The sequence below is a fragment of the Corvus kubaryi genome, unplaced genomic scaffold (assembly GCF_017639235.1).
Source record: "Corvus kubaryi isolate FWS band 111438036 unplaced genomic scaffold, C.kubaryi_AGA036_p1.0 37392, whole genome shotgun sequence".
Lineage (NCBI taxonomy): Eukaryota > Metazoa > Chordata > Aves > Passeriformes > Corvidae > Corvus > Corvus kubaryi.
The window spans coordinates 4,942,707-4,961,254 of NW_024581131.1; the positions used below are offsets into that span (position 1 = coordinate 4,942,707).

The 18,548-nt window shown below is 46.6% G+C and overlaps 1 protein-coding gene across 3 annotated transcripts in view; it reads right to left on the reverse strand.

Annotated features, from left to right (window-relative positions):
- The window catches only part of TSPAN32 (tetraspanin 32), a 45,029-nt gene that overhangs the window by 377 nt on the left and 26,104 nt on the right, over nucleotides 1-18,548 (reverse strand). For 2 of the 3 annotated variants that reach the window (XM_042038635.1, XM_042038634.1), the window contains exons 7-10: nucleotides 14,503-14,604; nucleotides 12,921-13,013; nucleotides 10,731-10,814; nucleotides 6,688-8,563 (exon numbers count right to left, since the gene is read on the reverse strand). In XM_042038635.1, coding sequence (XP_041894569.1) covers nucleotides 8,468-8,563; nucleotides 10,731-10,814; nucleotides 12,921-13,013; nucleotides 14,503-14,604 — 375 coding nt within the window. In that variant the 3' untranslated portion in view covers nucleotides 6,688-8,467. Of the gene's footprint in view, nucleotides 1-3,795; nucleotides 5,249-6,687; nucleotides 8,564-10,730; nucleotides 10,815-12,920; nucleotides 13,014-14,502; nucleotides 14,605-18,548 lie in introns of those variants that run through there. The other variant, XR_006017799.1, reaches the window with a different exon arrangement.

Consider the following 18,548-nt stretch of genomic DNA (forward strand, 5'->3'; position numbering starts at 1 on the left):
CCAAAAAAAAAAAAAAAAAAGAAAGAAAAAGAGAAAAAAAGGAAAAAGAAAAAGGAAAAAAAGAAAAAAAGAACATAAGTATAGGTCGAAGACAGGAGACTATATGAAACAAGAAGCCTCTTGTGCACTTAGGCAGCTGTTCCCAGAAAAACTCTTGGAGATGCTGCTTGGAGAGTCTGTGAGTGGGAGAGAAAGGAACCAGCAGCAGTAAGGCCTTCAGCAGCAGTAGCCCCACTGCCTATGAAGGAAAATGACTCTCAAATCAACTTTTGTGCACTGGAGAGCAGGCAACCCCAGCTGCAGTCACTGCCACAAGGTTGGCATTGAAATTGCTTCCAGGGAGTTTAGGATTGCTTTTTTGTTCCCCGCCCCCCGTCCCACCCCCCCCCGGTTGTTTTGCTTTTCTTTTCTTCTGCCCTTTTTCCTCCTATGTTTAGGAGTGAAGGAAAAGGAAAACAAGAAATAAACCTTTTTGTATTCTCCAAAAATTGTATCAGCCAACAATTTGGTTTGGAGCCAACACAGTCCTGTTGCTGGGACCTTCCCTCAGGTTCTGTTGGAGCACGTGTTGCTCAGGGACAGCTGTGGCCCTGGCAGGGGCAACAGGGGCACAGTCCCACCATCTCCTGCATCAAGAAGCTCCCACTCACAGCCTAAAGCCTACTGGGTTTAAACTGGCCATGCCAACAAAGTTTTCTTCAAAAGTTGGAAGTGGAAAAGGATTTTGAGCTTTGTCCTTTTGTTGTTATTGTTATTTTAAGCAGCTCAGCTGGGTACATTTGAAAACTTTGGCCTTTAGGTACAGGAAGAAAAAAACCCATCCCCATAGCACAGTGACAAGATAATATATGCTGTTTACCAGGACTATGTGTGATTTCAGGGGTTGTACATTCACTTGTCGTGTTTCAGACACATTTCTCACACTGCATTACTTGCTGTACAGCCCATAAAGTACCACAACTGCCTTCCCAAGCTCTCAGTGGTGTTACCATCTCTTTATAAATAAGTAAAGCTAATTTGCAAAAATTCAGTTCGTGTCTGGGTGTCACATGCCAGTATCGAGTGTGACTGCTATGAATAGGGCTGATGACTTCCCTCTTCAGGAGGAAAAGCTGGTTCGAGTGCTCAGGGCACGCAGTCGTTCCCAGAGCAGCCAGCTGCAGACAGGGCTGTGAGGAAGCTACCTACCTCCCCCCAGGCCTTTCATCACTCAAAGAAGAAAAATAAACTCTGAAAATGTTTTTTAAAAAGGCCTCCAAGCCCCAAATTAAAAAAATAAACCCATCCCCAAGCAGCTATTTGAATGTTCTTCTGCAACTGGGTTTGCAGCCGAGAGCGGAGGCGCTTGCAATGGTCGTTTCTGTCTGTTGGGCTTGGGTTGTTGGGGCTTTTTGTGAACCTGCTTATATAAGTCAGTGTCATGCTTGTGGGTTTCGGCACCTCTGGGTATGACTCACCAGGGTCTGTTAGAGCAGATGCTGCCTCCCAGTCTAAGTTTAACAGGACATCCTTTACCAGAGGGACTCAGCAAACACAACCCCTGGGAATTTGAGCCTCCTTATCCCAGAGAGATGGCCACCTGCCTTCCAGCAGCTTCCCCTTAAAACCTCTTTTGTTTTATAAAAAGTAAGGGAGGGGGATGAGGGGAGAGGACAGACACACATCCTCCCCACCTCTTACACGGGCCTGAAGAGCAGGCCACCAGGGCATGACTTGTTTACCATCAAGGCAGGCTCTAAACACCTACTGACCAGGGTCTCCCTGAGAGATTTGGGAGAGCAGATTAGAATCCCTCATCCACTGGGGATCACAGGATGCTGATGCGGTACTCTGGCTGCATGCCCTGGGCTTGCATGGCAATCCCCCTGCCCTCCTCAGCCAGCACAAAACTGACAGATAAACCATGGGAATAACATGCACGTTATTTTGCTGGTGAGGTCGTAGTCAGTTTTTAACCACTACTTCTTATTTTTAATGCAAAATACAACAGAAATAGCCTGAAATTCCAATTTACCTCTGGTGGTAAAAAAAACAAACAACAACAGCATCACCAAAGATCTTTAAACAGGACATTTTGGAGATGCATGATAAGAAACTCAGAAATTCTTTCTGTGAGAGGCTAATAGTCCCAGAGCACACAGGGGTAACTTCCTGGGCAGCCAACACCCCACAATACTGTTTTTCAAGGAAGGGACTAGAGCAAGGGTAAACTGCAGTGTACCTACTGGCCTATGGCAATGGGAAGGTCGAGCTCCATCACCTCAGGAGAGACATGTCGACACCCCGGGGGAGCCGGCCAAAGCCTTCATTTTGAGTAGAAAAAAAACAATATGAGGAATTTCATCCCCATATCTAAGGGGATATTTTCAGAATACCTTTTCTGTGCCCCAGCAGGAGTGGCTGGTGCCTGCTCATCCAAAAATCCCCATGCCCACCTCTGCAAGTTAAGCTGTGACAGTCCTGGGGGTTGTACTTGCCTTGCAGCCTCAGGGGAGACGGATGCAGCAAGCAGAGACCTGTAGCTGAGTCTGAAGTTTCTGTTTCTAATAAACTCAACAAATGGTTCCCATCTGCCGGGGCTGTCTCCCTGCCATCTTTAAATATTTATATCAATGTATCTATGGTGATAGGTCAGGTTATATAAGCAGGGGGGGAAGGACAGCATCAGCTCCTGCTGGAGCTACAGCTGAGGGAGTAAAAACCCGAGTGGATTTCCCATCCAAGCAGACACTCTCTCTTCTCAGCTCATTGGCCCAGAAAGTGAACATTCATTTTTCTCAGGGCATCAGAGAGGGCTGAGCCACAGCTGGGCTGAGCTGCACTTTGGGAGGTGCCATGTGGGAGAGCAAGAGTCCAGCCCATAGATGCAGAGAGCTGTTATTGTATAATCAATGTATAATTCATTAGTAGGTATCGTTTATTGCTAATGTAACAGGGCTAAAAAGAAACCAAGCATGTCCGTGAGCAAGCTGCTGCATGCAGGGGTTAAACAATAGCACTCAGTGATCCTGAGGGGAGACGGGGGATTTTGTCTTGGGATAATATAAACAACCCGGCTAGCTGACTGCCAGTGACTCCAGGGTGAGCAATGCAGGAATATGCATCTTCCTGGCAAAAAATGCTGGGAAGGATCTTTCTTTTTTGCTTGCTGGAATCTAAGAGAATAGCAACTGGAAGACAGCAGGGCTTTAGCTCTTGGTGGGCACTTCCAGGCTCATCTGAAATTATTTCTCCAAAGGTGTGCCACTTCCTTGCAAGCTGAACAACCACCACATATTTCCCTTCTAGATAAAGAGGTGGGTTTTTTCCCCTTGACCCTCCTGGCAGGGGAATTTGCCTCCAGGTATAAATCTGTTTGATGGACCCCCAAATGCCAGGTGAGGAAGGTAGCAGCAGCTTTGTGCTGGGCGTGAGAGGCATGGCATGGTGGGGAGTGGAGTGGCTTCGCCAGCAGGCCTGCAATCAGTCATGGGTTTGGCAGCTCCAGCCAAAAACTGCAAAGAATGCACAGCCTGTGTTTTTCCAAAACAGCCTCCAAGACTTCTCCAGAGCTCTCCCTCTTCACTCCCATGCTCTTCCCCACTGTCCCACACATTGTTACATCTCTCAGTGCACAGGTGTGGTTCTTGCTGCCAGTTGCTCATTCTCCCAGAAGAGGAGCTACACAGTTAAGAAATAAATCACTTCTCACCTCAGTTGCGTTTTACTAACAGAGAGAGCTGCAATGACACTTCATGTGAAAGTTGCAGGATGTTTGTGATCTAACTGTGTATTCACAGCAGCTTCTGACCTTACCTGCTTTCAGCTGTGCTGGCAGAGATCTATGTGGGGCATCTTCCACCTCTGGCTGCATTTCTAGAAGAGAATTATAGCCAGCTGCTTTGCCAAATGCATTGCTTCTGCACCTGGTTAGAAAAACATGTGTCTATCAACTATTACTTCCAAATATATTTTGTGTGTCTGCAGCTCATAAACACAGCTTTACCTTGGCAGGAGATGGCTTCCTTACCACCCCAGCACTGCAAGGGTCCACCCAAATTTGCCAGCTTCTAAGGCTTTGGAAGGACTTGCTCAGCAGTGTCTTCTCTAGGAGCATGCTGCAGGCACGAATCCAAGCTGCATAGTGAAGGGGTTGCTGCACGAGGAAGTTGTATTTCAAGGACAGTGGGAACTCGCAAACACACGGTCAAAAGGGCAGGAAATAGCAAACCAGTTTGGAGTCAAGACAGCACAGCACAAAGCTGAAAGATTCTCACTCTCCTCGCCACCAAATCCCTGTAGAGAGTTACTGTATTATTTAACCTGTGCTTTCCACAAGTGCTCTGAGCATCATTCACTGCCATCAGAGCAGGCCTGGGAAAGCTCCTCTGGCTCATAAGCAAGCTATGGTCATGATGAGCCCCATGTAGGGTCTCTGTGGAATTGAATGTCCCTGTTGGTAGAACAGTACCTGAGCAGTGCATGGGCAGTGAAGGGTGGAGAGCAGCACAAAAAATGCTTGCTGCTGCCATGGGCTGATGCTCCCCAGCCCCAAAGGTTTATAGGTGGCCACACAGGCCAGAGCAACCTCACCTTATGTTGCTTCCACTTCCTGTGTCCTCAGATAGGGCTGGGGGTTTGTCTAAAGTAAAAGGAAAAAGGTAACTCATGAGCACAAACTAACGCATGCTCAGAGAGAGGCCAAACTGCAAGTGCCCAGGTAACCTTAGTGGAAATAAGTGATAATTGCTGCAGCTTAATTGACAATTAGCTGGAGCCAATTCACAATTAAATATTTAACTTTGCACCTTCAGTCTGTAAATTCTATTTTTTTTTCCTCCTGTATATGCCTACATAAATAGGATTTCTTTCCTAGCAGAGTGTGAGTGTTGACATGCTTATAACAAACAGCTTCCTCTAGAGCAAGCCCCAGGGAGGCTCACTGCTCTGCAGGTGTTTCCTAGTCTGGCTGCCGGCTTGCATCCCCAATGATCAGCTCCATGCTCTTCTCCCAAAAAAATCTCTCCCTTGCTCTTCTCAACACTGTGTAAATCTTGGCACCATTTATCAACAAGTTCCTGGGGTTTTGCTCTGGTTGCACAAGAGCTGTAATTTGCCCCTAGCCAGCAGAAAATCAGGGACTAGTAAGTGCAAAAACATTCATTGTAGTACAGGGATTTTTTGTTGGCAGAGGTGTAAAAACACTGTGTAACACTCACCCACCCTCCAGGTTCCGTCCAGCCATCCCTCGGTGCTGCCACTTCTACAACTGTGAACAAAATGTTAACACTGCACATTTCTGTAACAGGTTTCTAAAGATCAAGGAGCTGAAGGTATCCACTTTTCTGCTGCTGAAAATCACAGTGGTATGCTATCACAGGGTGGCAGGAGCCCCTGCTGCTACACACAGCACATACTCTGGGGGAAGAGTGTGTCCCTCTGGGCATGGTTCTGTCACCTCCTCATTGAAGGTGCTGCTCCCTGCAAGGGAACTCCAGCAACCAGTGAAATGGGAATAAAGCTCATGAGATGGCCAGTGACTAGACATACTCTTCTCCCAGAGCTTGTGTTGTGTGTAGCTCCTGCTGCCCTGCAATGAAATCCTGCCATAATTTTCAGGAGCAGAAAAGCAGATACCTTCATCATGTGTATGCTACTCCTGTCCATAACTATGCCTTTACACTAAAAACTGACCTGGGAAGGTGGAGCACCTAAAGCTTGAGCAGTCCTGGTGGTGATGCTTTAACAGAGATGTTTTGTACACACTGATGAGGCTTGAGCAGGTAACCCACATGGGTACATTGACTCCACCAATTTGTTTGTCCATGATGTTTTTTGATATGGCAGAATAGCAGCAGTTAACCAGCAATGCAGAGAAGTGGGCAAAACCTGACTACCTAATTCTTTAAAAAGTGAAACCATAGAGAGTTCTTCATTACAAATACTCTGGTCTTTACAGCTTAACCATGTCCTTAAGTGTTTTTCCTGCCTCAGCTCACATTAGTCCCTGAGAAGTACCTGCCTGCTGTCCCATCAGCTGGCTGAGGGTGGGATGAGGCTGATGAGCTGCTTCCTTTCCTCCAAAGGACCAATGCCATCCTCTCCCTCCAGCACACTGCTGGGACAGGCGAGCACCAGCTCCCTGGGGAACATCTCTTCCCAGCACTGAAAGAATTACTGAGTGCCCCCATGATGCAAACCCCCAAGCAATGCAGGCAGCTTCAGGCACGGCAGAAAAAAGAGGAGGAATGGTGGCCTTTTGCAAGAAATTAATCTTTATTGAAGCAATCATGAGTCACAGGAGCTGCCAGCTGGCCTGAGGAATAACAATAGCAGGGGCCTGACAGTAGCAGCTGGAGCTCACAAGGGAGATTGTCTCTTTCCAGAGAAGAATATATGTGATAATACATATACATGTATAAGTGAGTATTTCCCCACCACTAAAAAGTGCGTATGCTGGGAAGTGCCTATCACACCCGAATCCCTGCCAGACTGAGGTGTGTTTGTGATTGCCAGGAGGTAGCTTGAGTATTACACTGGGGCAGTTTGAACTTCATCCTGCTTCCAGTGAAGTCAACAGTGAAGCTCTGCTGGTTCCAGGGGAGTGGAATGAGAAGTGACAGCCCTCTCTGAGCCCTCCGCAACTCTTTCCAATGCAAGGTATTTGCAGCCCATGTTAAAACACCAGCCAGGTGCTGTAGGCTGTAGTGCTGTTCTTGTTCTTCGTGTACTGCTGTGCACATGCAGCAGCCCCTGCCTGAGGGCCAGGACCTGTCCTGAACATCAACACGGAGTTTTCCATATTTATCTCAATAAACAATTGCTACTTAAAGTTTTTCATGCCTAAAAGCCACTATGTATGAGAGGAGTGAAAGCTGTTGCTGGTTCAACAGACATTTCACACGGCCATATAATTTACAGCAGGTGCTACATCCATTGCAATGATGGGTTTCAGCTCAGAAGTGGCTCTGCCTCCTTGCCACGAGGGCAAAGCACACCAGGGAGCTGTTGTTTCAACTAGACTGACAGCCTTTTACAAATTCTGTTTATTATTGATAAGGTGATGTAAAAAAGACGTGGAGTTGGACATTGCATTGTTTGACCTGGCTGGAGATCAGTCCTGTTCTCTTAAAGATTTAAACTTCTGTTTGTGTGTGTAATATCAAAGTCCTTTTACCACAGGAGCACAGTGGGTTAGTGAAGCCAGATAAACACAGAGCTGGGGCCAGAACTTACAGAATCACACAATCAGCTAGGTTGGAAAAGACTTTGGAGATCATCAGGGTCAACCTATGACCTAACACCACCCTATCAACTAAAACATGGCACTGTGTGCCATGTCCAGTCTTCTTTTAAACACCTCCAGGGATGGTGACTCCACCACCTACCTCCCTGGGAGCCCATTCCAATGCTCAACCACTCTTTCTGTAAAGAATTTTTCTCTAATGTCTAGCCTAAACTTCCCCTGGCACAGTTTAAGACTGTGTCATCTCATCTTGTTGATGGTTGCTTGGGAGAAGAGACTGACCCCCACCTAGCTACAACCTCCTTTCAGGCAGTTGTAGAGAGTGATAAGGTCTCCTCTGAGCCTCCTTTATTCCAGGCTAAATAACCCCGGCTCCCTCAGCCGACCTTCGCAGGGCTTGGGTTCTAGACCCTTCACCAGCCTTCTTGCCCTTCTCTGGATCCATTCAAGCATCTCAACACACTTCCTAAATTGAGGGGCCCAGAACTGGACACAGCACTCAAGGGGCGGCCTAACAAGCCCCTGTGAAATCAGTGTGGTATCAAGATTTAGGAGGCTGACTAAATCCTAAGAATTAAAAAAAAATGTTGTATTGCATTAGCAAGGAGGAATAACAGAGAAATATGTCCTTCTGTTGGTCAGTTGTTTCAAAGCTCATTCACTATTTTCTGACTTTTTGTCCTCATCTCTACCAAAAGTTATATAAATCTGGCAATGTTTGAAAACGGGAAAACCAGCTGAATTGGATGCCTATGTACCCCAGCATGATCAGAAACATGCCCAAAGTTAATCATTGCAAGCGTTCAGGCTGGCAGAGCACGCTTCCCATCAGCAGCGACACACTTCCTGCCATTTATTTACTGATAGTGCAACATTGATCCTGGGCTGCGATCCAAAGCCATCTTCCTAGAAACATTGTACCTTTGGGGGTCACAGGGAACTGCTCAGATGACAGCACGAGAGAAGTTTGGTTTAACGCTGTGATTTTTGCTGCGCTTTTCTCCCCATTTTGTTGTAAGGGGCTCTTTGTGTTCTTCTTGTGGAGCCACAGCCCACATGTCTCCCGGCAAGGGAATCTGCATCTCCGAGCCCAGTAGTAGTGCAGGAAAGGGAAATATGTGACACACATCCCACCACCTGACCCCAGGCAATACCTTCCCAGGGGATTTTGTGGGTGACTCCAGACATCTTCCTGTGCCAAGAGCTGGCTCTGCCTGGTAGTGATGCCCAGGCATCAGGTTTCTACCTCTCTCGCAGGATGTATTTGCCTTTCCGGTACAGGTCGCTGCTGAAGTGGATGGAGAAGCAGAGGAATGAAGTTAGGATCATCCCATAAACCTAAAGGGAAATAAAGGGGACAGGCATACAATTAAGTTTGTAACTGATTATGATGCTCCATCTGTGCAAATAAGTGGTCATAAATATTGCCTGTTGTCACATTTTTCTGAAGAGAGCTGGTTTTCAGTGAAGTGGTGAACACCATTTCTGACATGGGAGTTAAAAAAAAAGCAACACACGGTTAAAACATCTGATTGGAATTAGCACGGCATAGCTCAAACCTGGCCCTAAAAATACCAAGAAATAAGATGAAACCAGGAAACTCAGATTTCAGTTCCTGCCACAGAACATTCCCCTATGCAAACAAACATCTCTCTCTCATAATAATAGCCTTTTGTAAAGGTACCATAGGGAGAAGAAACCACAACACCCATGTATTGTTTGAAGTAAAAACCCCAACAAAACAAACAAACAAACAGAGCCCTAAGCCAACCCCAAACAGTTATGAATGCAGAGGACAGTGTGCTTCCTGTCTATTGTGATACTCTGCCTAGTGTATCACACATCAGGATTAACACAGGCAACATATCCAAGGTAAGGCTGCTGTGGGAAGGATAATGAGGGCTGTAACAATGTGCTCTTTCCTAAAGCATGCCCTAATGTGCTAGTGCCTTTGCTTGCAGCTTGATCTGGGGATGTGTGTGCACTGTTGGCTGAGGGACAGCGACATCACAGCAGCTATAGCCCTCTTTACGTGCTTCCCTTGCATCCTGCCATCACAATAGTGAACCGTGCAGTGAGATTTCCTCTAGCACAGGCTTCAAAGACAGCTGCCTTATCTGGCTATAGCATCAAGCTGTGAAAAAAGTATATCTATTATAAAAATGCTCCCGCTTCTATCTGAATATAGCTGCAGTGAAATTCTCCCTGTGCTTGAGAAAAATTGGAAAGTGACACCAAGTATTCACACATGACTTTACATTTACAGCTCCATAGCAATGCCTGATGGTTTTCCTAAATTACTGCTAGCAGTATAAAATACAAATTTTTTGTTCCTCTGGGTTTTATTTAGATGGAGAATAATCTTCTAATCCATAATGGTGCCAAGGTGAACACAAGGCATAAAATGATCTCCAAACACACTGTTAGTCAAGAAGGGTCATCCCAGCTGGGGAGCAGCATGGAGATATCACAGCAGATCAAACCTGCCTTCATGGTGGAGAAAGGAGTCTCCTGGCACATGCTCTTTTCTGGTGTGCATCACCACATGTGCAGAGTCCCTGTGTACAGGTAATTACAGTGATACACCTCTGCCAAGCAGTGGGTGGGCAAACGAGAAGCTGATTTTAATTAGTGGCCCTCTCCAGCTCCAAAGAGACCACGCCCATGCAGCCCCTGAGTCCCTCACCATTGAAAGACACGCTCCTCTTGCAGCATTTAATTTTTTCTTTTGTTGCCCCCCAAATAGGAATCAAATTAAGTTCAGAGCCTTTCTACACAAGCCATACTCTGAAGACGATTTCACCCCTCCTCTGCATGTTACTCCTTCAAAGACAGAACCTGGGGGCCCAGACAACACACTCTTCCCCTCTCTTTTGCAGCTTGCTCTTTATGAGCCTGTGATTGACGCACCCATTGCCTGAGATGAATCTTATCAGCTTCATTAGTGGTCATTAATAGGATGAGACCATCCCTTTCTGCACAGCTCTCCATCTCCACTGCTGGTGCTCAGTAGTTTTCAAGACCTTCCAGCTCTGGCTGCACAAGCGACTTCCCAGGTTGATCTAGGAGGCAGCAAGTTTCCTAAAATACGGAGGCTTTACTGCATCTCCTTTTCTACCATTGCTGCTGGCTTCCTACATAATCCACAAGCCCCCAGCGAGGTGACATGACCTCTCACTAACAGATGAAGTCATGTAGGCAAGCCTGAGTGGATGAAATGCAAGTGCTGGTGCATCCTGCTCCCTGCTCCCAGTTGCCATGCCTTGCTTGGGCACAAAAACCATGCATCGAGGCTATTCCTGCAGGAAAACCCCTCCACCTATCAGCCTGGCCAGGTTGCTGACCCTTTCCTGATTTCCATGTTGGAATCCACCACTGCTTGTTTCTCTGCTGCCAGCCTCCAAAATCACCCCAAATCCTAGCTTCCGGGGGCTAATTTAGGATACTTTTCCCTCACTGGATCCTGCCTTTCAGAGCCAAAATGTGAAAGGACAGACACTGTTACCGTGAAGCCAATGGCGATGCCCAGGAGCGAGAAGACAAAGTCCATGTGCTTCTTCAGAAAGTCCTGCATCTCTCGCAGGCAGTCCTGGGAGGAGAGAAACAAACACTCCTTGCAGCACAGCAGCAGCTTGGTGGGGGGCTTTATCCCCACAACAGCACTTCCGCAGCCTCAGAGAGGAAAGGAGGCAAGAAAGGGGTGCAGCATTGTGCAGCTGGGCAGTTCTCCCTTTTTCTGCTGCTGCTGCTGCAGCTTGGGAAGACAAACACCTGTGGTGGCTTTTCTGTTACTACAACACGCCAATGATTTTATTGGTGCGATGCCTTTTGGACTGTGGGGGATGTGTGCTTAAGAGTGGTCATGCAAAAGCTTTTTTCTTTCCACCCACTGAAAAACGGGAAGAAGGAAATGAAAAGATAGAAAAGCAGAGCACACCGTGATGCCAAATGCATTCCCCAAGGTTACTAATGAACAGCTCGATTTTGCGAGGTGCTGCAAGTATTAATATACATTAGCCTTAAGCATGCCAATGGCCCCACAGAAATCCCAGCGCTGTTAGCCAAGAGAGCCATTTGAGAAACGCAAGAGCATGCCCTTGATGAAGGGATTTGCAGAGCGAGGAAAGAGCGCTCAAAGCCAGGAGTGAACGCAGCGCAGCCACCAAAGCCTGCAGTTTCCTGTTTTACACAAAGCACATCCTCCCACCCACTTCCCCAGTGAGGGAAACGCAGACCACTAAGTGGGAGCGATGGAGTCGCCATACGGTGCCCAGCTTTGTTCCGCTCTCCCTTCCTGCTTTTTGAGCCGAGTTCGGCCCTGCCCTGGGATGAGACATTCCTGGAGGCTGTGCTTTGAAATGCTGCCCTGTGGGCTGACGTGTGCCTGTGCATCATGGGTGCTGTTAGCACTTGACATCTTCACCTGACAACGATGGGACCCTGGGAGTGTTTGTAGCACTGTAGCAGTGTGGTTTTGTTTTTCCTAGAAACACCCTATATTGATGCTGGTGGCTTTAGCTACTCTGGTGGAAGAAAAATAATCGTGCATAGATTTGCTCGGAGAGTATGAAGTTGTAGCTTCAGTGCACAACAGTCTAATACTGGTGGCTTCTCCAGGAGCCTCACTGAGGTACTTGAAAGAGGAGGAATGAAGCATGCTTGAGGAAGCTACTGCTGGGCATCATCACCCTGCTTCGTGAGTTTCTCATTTTAATACCTATTTAATGCCCCGTGAAAAAAGGAATTACATCAAATTCCACGTTTGCTGTTAGTGGAACACATTTTAAGTGTCAGAAACGTGTCACATGGAAAAGTCAAACAATTTTTTTGTGCTCTGATACATGCCTGTGATATCTCACACTCTGCATGCACAGCAGATGAACAGGAAGCTGGAGGGAAATGACAGGCTGCAGAAGCATTTTGAAAGCTTTCTAAAGCACTGAAGGAAACTGCATCTGTAGGTCTGAGAGCTGCTGATCCACCAGGGCTCCTCCTCCTAATTCACAGAATCATAGAATGGTTTGCATTGGAAGGGACCTTAAAGATCTCATCTAGTTCCAACCCCCCAGCCATGGGCACGGACATCTTTCCTTAGACAAGGTTGCTCAAGAGCTCCATCCTGGGCGGCCTTAAACACTGCCAGGGATGGGAAATCCACAAATTCTCTGGGCAACCTGTTCCAGTGCCTCACCACCCTCACAATAAAGAAATTTTTCCTAATATTTAATATAAAACTACTGACAGGTTCAAGACATTCCCCCTTGTCCTGTCACTATGCCCTCCTGCAAAAAGTCCCTCTCCATCTTTCTTGCACCTTTCTCCCTTCAGGTACTGGAAGGACACAATTAGGTCACCCCCATGCTGTCTCTTTTTCAGGCTGAACAAAAACAATCCTCTCAGCCTTTCCTCACAGGAGAGATGCTCCATCCCTCTGCTTATATTGGTGGCCTCCTCTGGACTTGCTCCACCAGCTTGATGTCCTTCCTGTGCTGGACCCCAGAGCTGTGCACTAGTCCTGTACTGTGTTCAGTGTTATTGAAACAACAAAACCCCAACAAAACAAACCCCAACCCGTTTCAACCCCAAACCATAAAAAAGCCACAATTCTCATTAACACTTTAGCACCAGTGAGGTTTTGACAGCTAGAAAGCAGAGGCACAACCCCACTATGGCGTGGGAGAAACCTTTCCCTTACCTTTCCTTCATCGTGCACCTGGCCGGGTGGGCACGTTTTGTGCTCAACATTGGTTGTGTCCCCAAAAGTAGAGTGCTTCCCACAGCACAGGAACTGGAAGAGAGGGAGAAGTTTGCCAGCTGCTTGCCAGGGCTCTTCCCTTACTACCAGCTGCTGCAGTAGGAGGTGCTGGCAATGGGCCCCTGATGCCCCAGGCAGAGCCACCCAACCAGGGTAGCAAGGAGCAAAGCATGCAGGAGTCCACAACTGCAGCAATGCAGGCTAAAGTCAGGGGAGGTGGATGGATCTGGCCTCCAACTTGCTCAGGCTCCCCCAGGGCTGCTGCCTGGGACTGGGGCCAAGCCCTCCCTTTGTGGTCATACTAATGCTCACTGTGGCTGCTCTGGAAAACCCAGGAATGCAGAGACTCATGTTTCCAGTGATTGTTATGGGCTGGGGGGATCCCCAGCAACACCCACCATGGAGCTGGTTTCCTGTAGCTGTGGTGCACTGGACAGTTTGGAGCTCTGGCAGAAGGGAAAAAAAATAGGAGAAGAAGGACTGCTTCTCCACTAATTCAAGTGGCTAAAACAAGCAACTGGTGAAGCCAGGCATTGTGCCTGGTTCTCCTTGTCAAATGGGACCCTGGGAGTGCTGCTCCACAACCCTAAGAGCAAGCACTTCCACGCTTGGCCATGGCTCTGAGGGCTACCACCACCACCACTGCAGAGGAACATTTGCCCTCTTCCGTGTTTTGAGAAGCACGGATAGAAACAACTTTGAAAAGTAGTTGTTGTGATGATTTAAGAAAACACAGAAGGATACAGGGAGTTGCGTGGGAGGTGTCTGGAAACAGCTGAGCAGAGCTGACCTTCCCATCCAGCCTTGCTGTGTGCCATGAACTCACTCCCCAAACAAGCCCTGCTGCGTGAGGGAATGGCATCTCCTTTACTCAGCAGGGACTCAGGAGTTTCTCACTATGGGAGACATCCTCACTCATCTCCTGTGGCTTCAGGGGCAAGTGTCCTCCCTGTGCTCTGAGTAACCACCCTTGCCCACCTGCTGAGCTACAGAGAAGTCCTCTATGCCAAAGGCATCCTGGGTGGTGGTTTTTGGGAGCCTGAAAGCAGTCTCCAGCTCTGTAAGAGGCCACATAGCCTCCAGTACTCCTCAGACACAGGCTTGAGGGTAAATAGGAATAACCATACGCAAATATTACTGCTGGAGTATGTGGAAATCCTGCCCTCTCTACTTGACTGCTTGTACACAGTCTCGCACCACAGATAGGGAGCAGGGCACAGGGGCTCCTGAGACAGAAGATACTATGGCAGCTGCAGTGCGGCAGCTTTGTAGATGTTGCACCACAGTGATGCTCAGAGAGGTGACCCTTTCTTCCTATTAATAATCTGGTTGGTCAGACCTGGGAAAGAAAGAATGGGAAGGGAGGAGCAGACTCCACAGCAGGCTGGAAGACTCGGTTCTTGAGGAAAAATGGCATTGCAGCATTCATAAGGCAGAGCACAGGTGTCAGCCCCAGCCTGCCAAAACCCTTGGGAAGATACCCCAGGGCAAGGTTTTCTGCTGCAGGTGAAAGACAACTTACTGCTTCATGGATGGCAGTCAGCTCGTGCCTCCTGAAACTGGAGGTGTTCCTCCTCACCTCCTCGTACACGAAATCGTACACATCCATCATGCTGTCTTCCACCTGCAATGAAAGCAGAGGTCTGTACATAAAAAACATTGATTGCAGTCGTCTTTGGAGGGAATTGTGCTCTGCCTGATTTCCACAGAAGTTCTCCCAGGTATAGCAATACAAGCAGTGCATCTACTAAATGACTCCCAGGCAGCAGCAGGAACTGGTATGTGACCCACCATACACTAAGGAGCCGGGGTCTCACCAGCTGATGGCTGGAGCTTTTGTCCATTTTGGATTTAGTGTCAGAGAAGAACTTGGGTGCCTGCGACCAGTGTGCCTCTGAGTCCCTCTGCCAGGCAGGGCTGATGCCATCTCCCCATCCTGAAGGTGGTACTGTGAGGACAGGCCCATGTGACCATGAGATGCTAAAATACAAAGGTGAGAGGACCTCACAGGGTTAGTATTATCTGAGTTGCAGAGCCATTTCTCTGAACAGTCAAAAAAATAACAGGAGTGATTCAGTGGTGAGTCAGACCCTAAATATTTACCAAATGTGTGAGAACTTGAAGCTTGACAGATCCCAGCCAACTCCTGCTCGGGTGTCAGAGGAAAAAAAAATATGACAGTTGCCTTCAGTGCCTGGAGTCAAAACCTTATTTCTTCCTTTCATATTCCCTTGCTTCCTTAGCAGCACCACTCTGAGTGGGCCTGCAGGCAGTGCTTGTCTTTCGAGAGGGAAAATCAATGGGAGAGACAGGCAGAGCAGGTGGCCACACAGGGAAGTCTCTGGGAACAGAGCCATCTCTCAGCAAGCCTTTGCAGCTCAGTCTAAGGGTACACACTTAGAAATTACTCTAAGGAATAAAACCCCAGCACTCCCTGCATAGGGGTGAAACCAGGATCATTCATGGTGGTTACATCTATTACTGCAATATTGCTTTGTCCTGCCCAGCTCTCCAAACTGCAAGCAACAAACGGAGGGTGATAATCAGGGAGAGAGGGGTTGAGAAGATTACTTGTGTCCAGATTGGCTCTGTGCCTCCAGGAATAGAGTTTGAAGGCACACATCAGGAGATTTTCCATGGCTACCAACATGGCACAAAAGTAAGAGTACTCAGTCACAGACAGGGCTCAGATATTAGAGGCTAAATACTCCAAATACGAAAAAAATACTCCATAGCAAAATGTGTGACACTGAGCTGTCCCACACAGGTGAGGAAGGAGGATGCTCCTTTTGTCCCCCTGGTGTATCAGAGTGCATAAAGTGGGGTGGGTGCAGCAGTAAGACCAGATTTCTAGATGACTTCTGCACCAACCTTCCCCACAGCAAACCTTAAAACCCAATAAAAAGGAAAACATCCAAGCTTTTCTAACTTCTTGTGGGCCATGAAATAGCTTTCCAGAAGCAGCAATTAAATAAATGGATCCAATAAAAAGAATGTCCATTTCCACTGAAGAATTGGATTAAGAATAATGAAAAAAGAATAATCTTTTGAGCTCCTCTTGTGGAGAAAGGAACAACAGAGCAGTGGGCTTCTTAATGTAAGAGATTATTACCTTTTAAATATCCTGATCCCAGTTTAACATGCAGGAATAAAAACTATTTTGTGCTGTGACAACATACATATGTGTTTTGGTAAGGGAACAGTGCTGCCTGTGCATTTTTTGTCTTTTCACATTTACCGTGAGGGTCAGGATGCTGAGCATTCGCCCAAAAGACCTCAATTTGGATGACTTAAAAAAGAAAAAAAAAAAGAAAAAAAGGTTCAAGCAAGTGGCTATGTTCAAACAAGGGTTCAAGGGTTAAAAGCAATCCAGAAATTTAACTACTTCTAAAGGTCACCTGAACGCTGGGCCAGGAAATATTGGGAGAGCTGTTTGAAGGATAAGAGTGGATAGGAAAGGACTGAACGAACAAGAAGCCCATAGCAAAATTATGGCTGAAAATCATTCCAGCTGTTGGAAACAATAATGGAAGAAACCACAAGCAGTCATCATTTCACAGCCAGCTCAGCTACAGTGATGGAGATGATGATGGTAATCTCCAGGTACAAAATGACTGCTAAAGACTTCAACTGCACCATTTCTGAGCTTGCTTGTGAGCTGACTTCTCAGTTACCTCCTGATTTTTTAATTTTCATTTTGTCAAGCAGCCTCCAAGAGCTAAAAACACGAGGCACTAAATGGAAAATGTTTAATAGCAATAATTTCCTTTTAGAATATGTGTCTGGGCAAGCCTAAGAGTACAATTTGCTGATTAGTCATTCTCAGCATTTCTATCTAGCAATTATATCTAGCATTTATATGGAGACATCATCTGAATAGGCTATTCAGATCCTAGTAAGGGAATATCAAACTCTAAATCCATTTTTTAGAGAGGGAATTGCTTGTAGTTCCTCCACATCATCTTTCTGATTTTTGCTAGGATCATTTGATTTTGGAGGGAAAAACTGCTGTTTTCATAAAATACAGCGGCCTGTTTTCAAAGACTACTGCAGACAGCTTTCTCATTTAAATATTTCAGAGGTGGATATATAGTAAAATATCTCAGTATTTATCACTGGCTGTTTCCTTCTGTGCAGAAGACTGTGCCACAGAGCATACAAGAGGTCTGGTTTAATAAGAGAAGACATAGGAGAGCAAAACATCACACTTTGCTGCCTGGGATGGGGTTATGTTTATACTCAGAGCTGCAGCCAAGCTCTGAAGCACCGGTCATGCACGGCAGCATCTATCCAGCCCAAAATGTCGTGCTCACTCATGCATGCCTGATGATGTAAGAATTAAAACCTGAAAGTGTGAGACAGTCACCAGGTGGTTTCATGACTTAACTGCAACATTGCTACATCCAGCAGAAGTTCAGCCCCGTATTTTCCTTTGATCCAGCTCCTAACACAGTAAAGATCTAGACTGCAGCACTGCTTTGTACTCAATTGCCATCCTCAACAGATTCCCATCACACTCTTCAACTTGAAGTTGATGGGCAACTTCAGGTCCATTCCCTCGATATAATTTTCTTTTTCTGTGTCTTACACCAGTTGCTGGGGGAAAAAATATTCAAAATAATCAGGGTGCTTTTGGTCATGGTTAAGCAAGAGGATGCCTTTTGAGTTTGAGTGCTTACACTGATACTGTTAATAATGAGCTTTAAGATAAAGAGCTGCACTCCATCACTTCAACAGTACTTAGCATGCAATGGGCTGATACAGCTGGAGAAGAGAAAGTCCATCTGCTTTTTGAAAGGTCTTACACTCCTCCCACACACAAGCATCATTATGGTCAAGTGGATTTTCCTGTTCCTGGTGACCTGCTGTGATCCACTGCTGGAGGAGTTCTGCTGGACAAAGCTCTCCCTTGGAAGGGGACTGTACCTGCAGTGCTTGTCAGTAAGAAACACCAAGAGCTGAAGATAAAGCCTCAGCTGGACTCCGGTTAAGAAAAATCTCCAGCTTGAGTGATATGGAGGTTACACCTTACAGAAATTCTTTTCTTGGAAGAAGCTGGGTGAAATGTTCCAGCTCTAAATCAGGTAAACAATTGCTGCCTCCCACTTCTTTCTGCTTTCCTTAATGAAATATTCATTTAGGAATGATATTGATGGGCTGCTGGATACAACAAATGGACAATCACCACTGAAATTGATGCAGCTGACTCCAACTGACTTAGTAAGTACCATTTTTCATCTAAAGTAAAAGAAAAGAGGAATTCTGAGATTGTTTATCATCCCCTAAATCCTTTACCCCCAAGAAGCAGAATGTATGACTGCAGGAAGACATGTACTCCAAGCAATTAGAGTTCTTGCCCTTGGCTATTGAAACCAAAGCAAATTTCCACCTTACCTTCTTCAAGAGGAAAATTGACATTTCTGACTTAGGTTACTTATCAGGATAATTTTTACCTGTAAATGGATTTGGAACAGAAAGATGAGACAAGGTCTGCCTTGTTCCTGATCTCTTTGCAAGCAAAAGGTGCCAACGAGTCCCAATCCAGCTGCCAGTGAATACCTGTGCCTA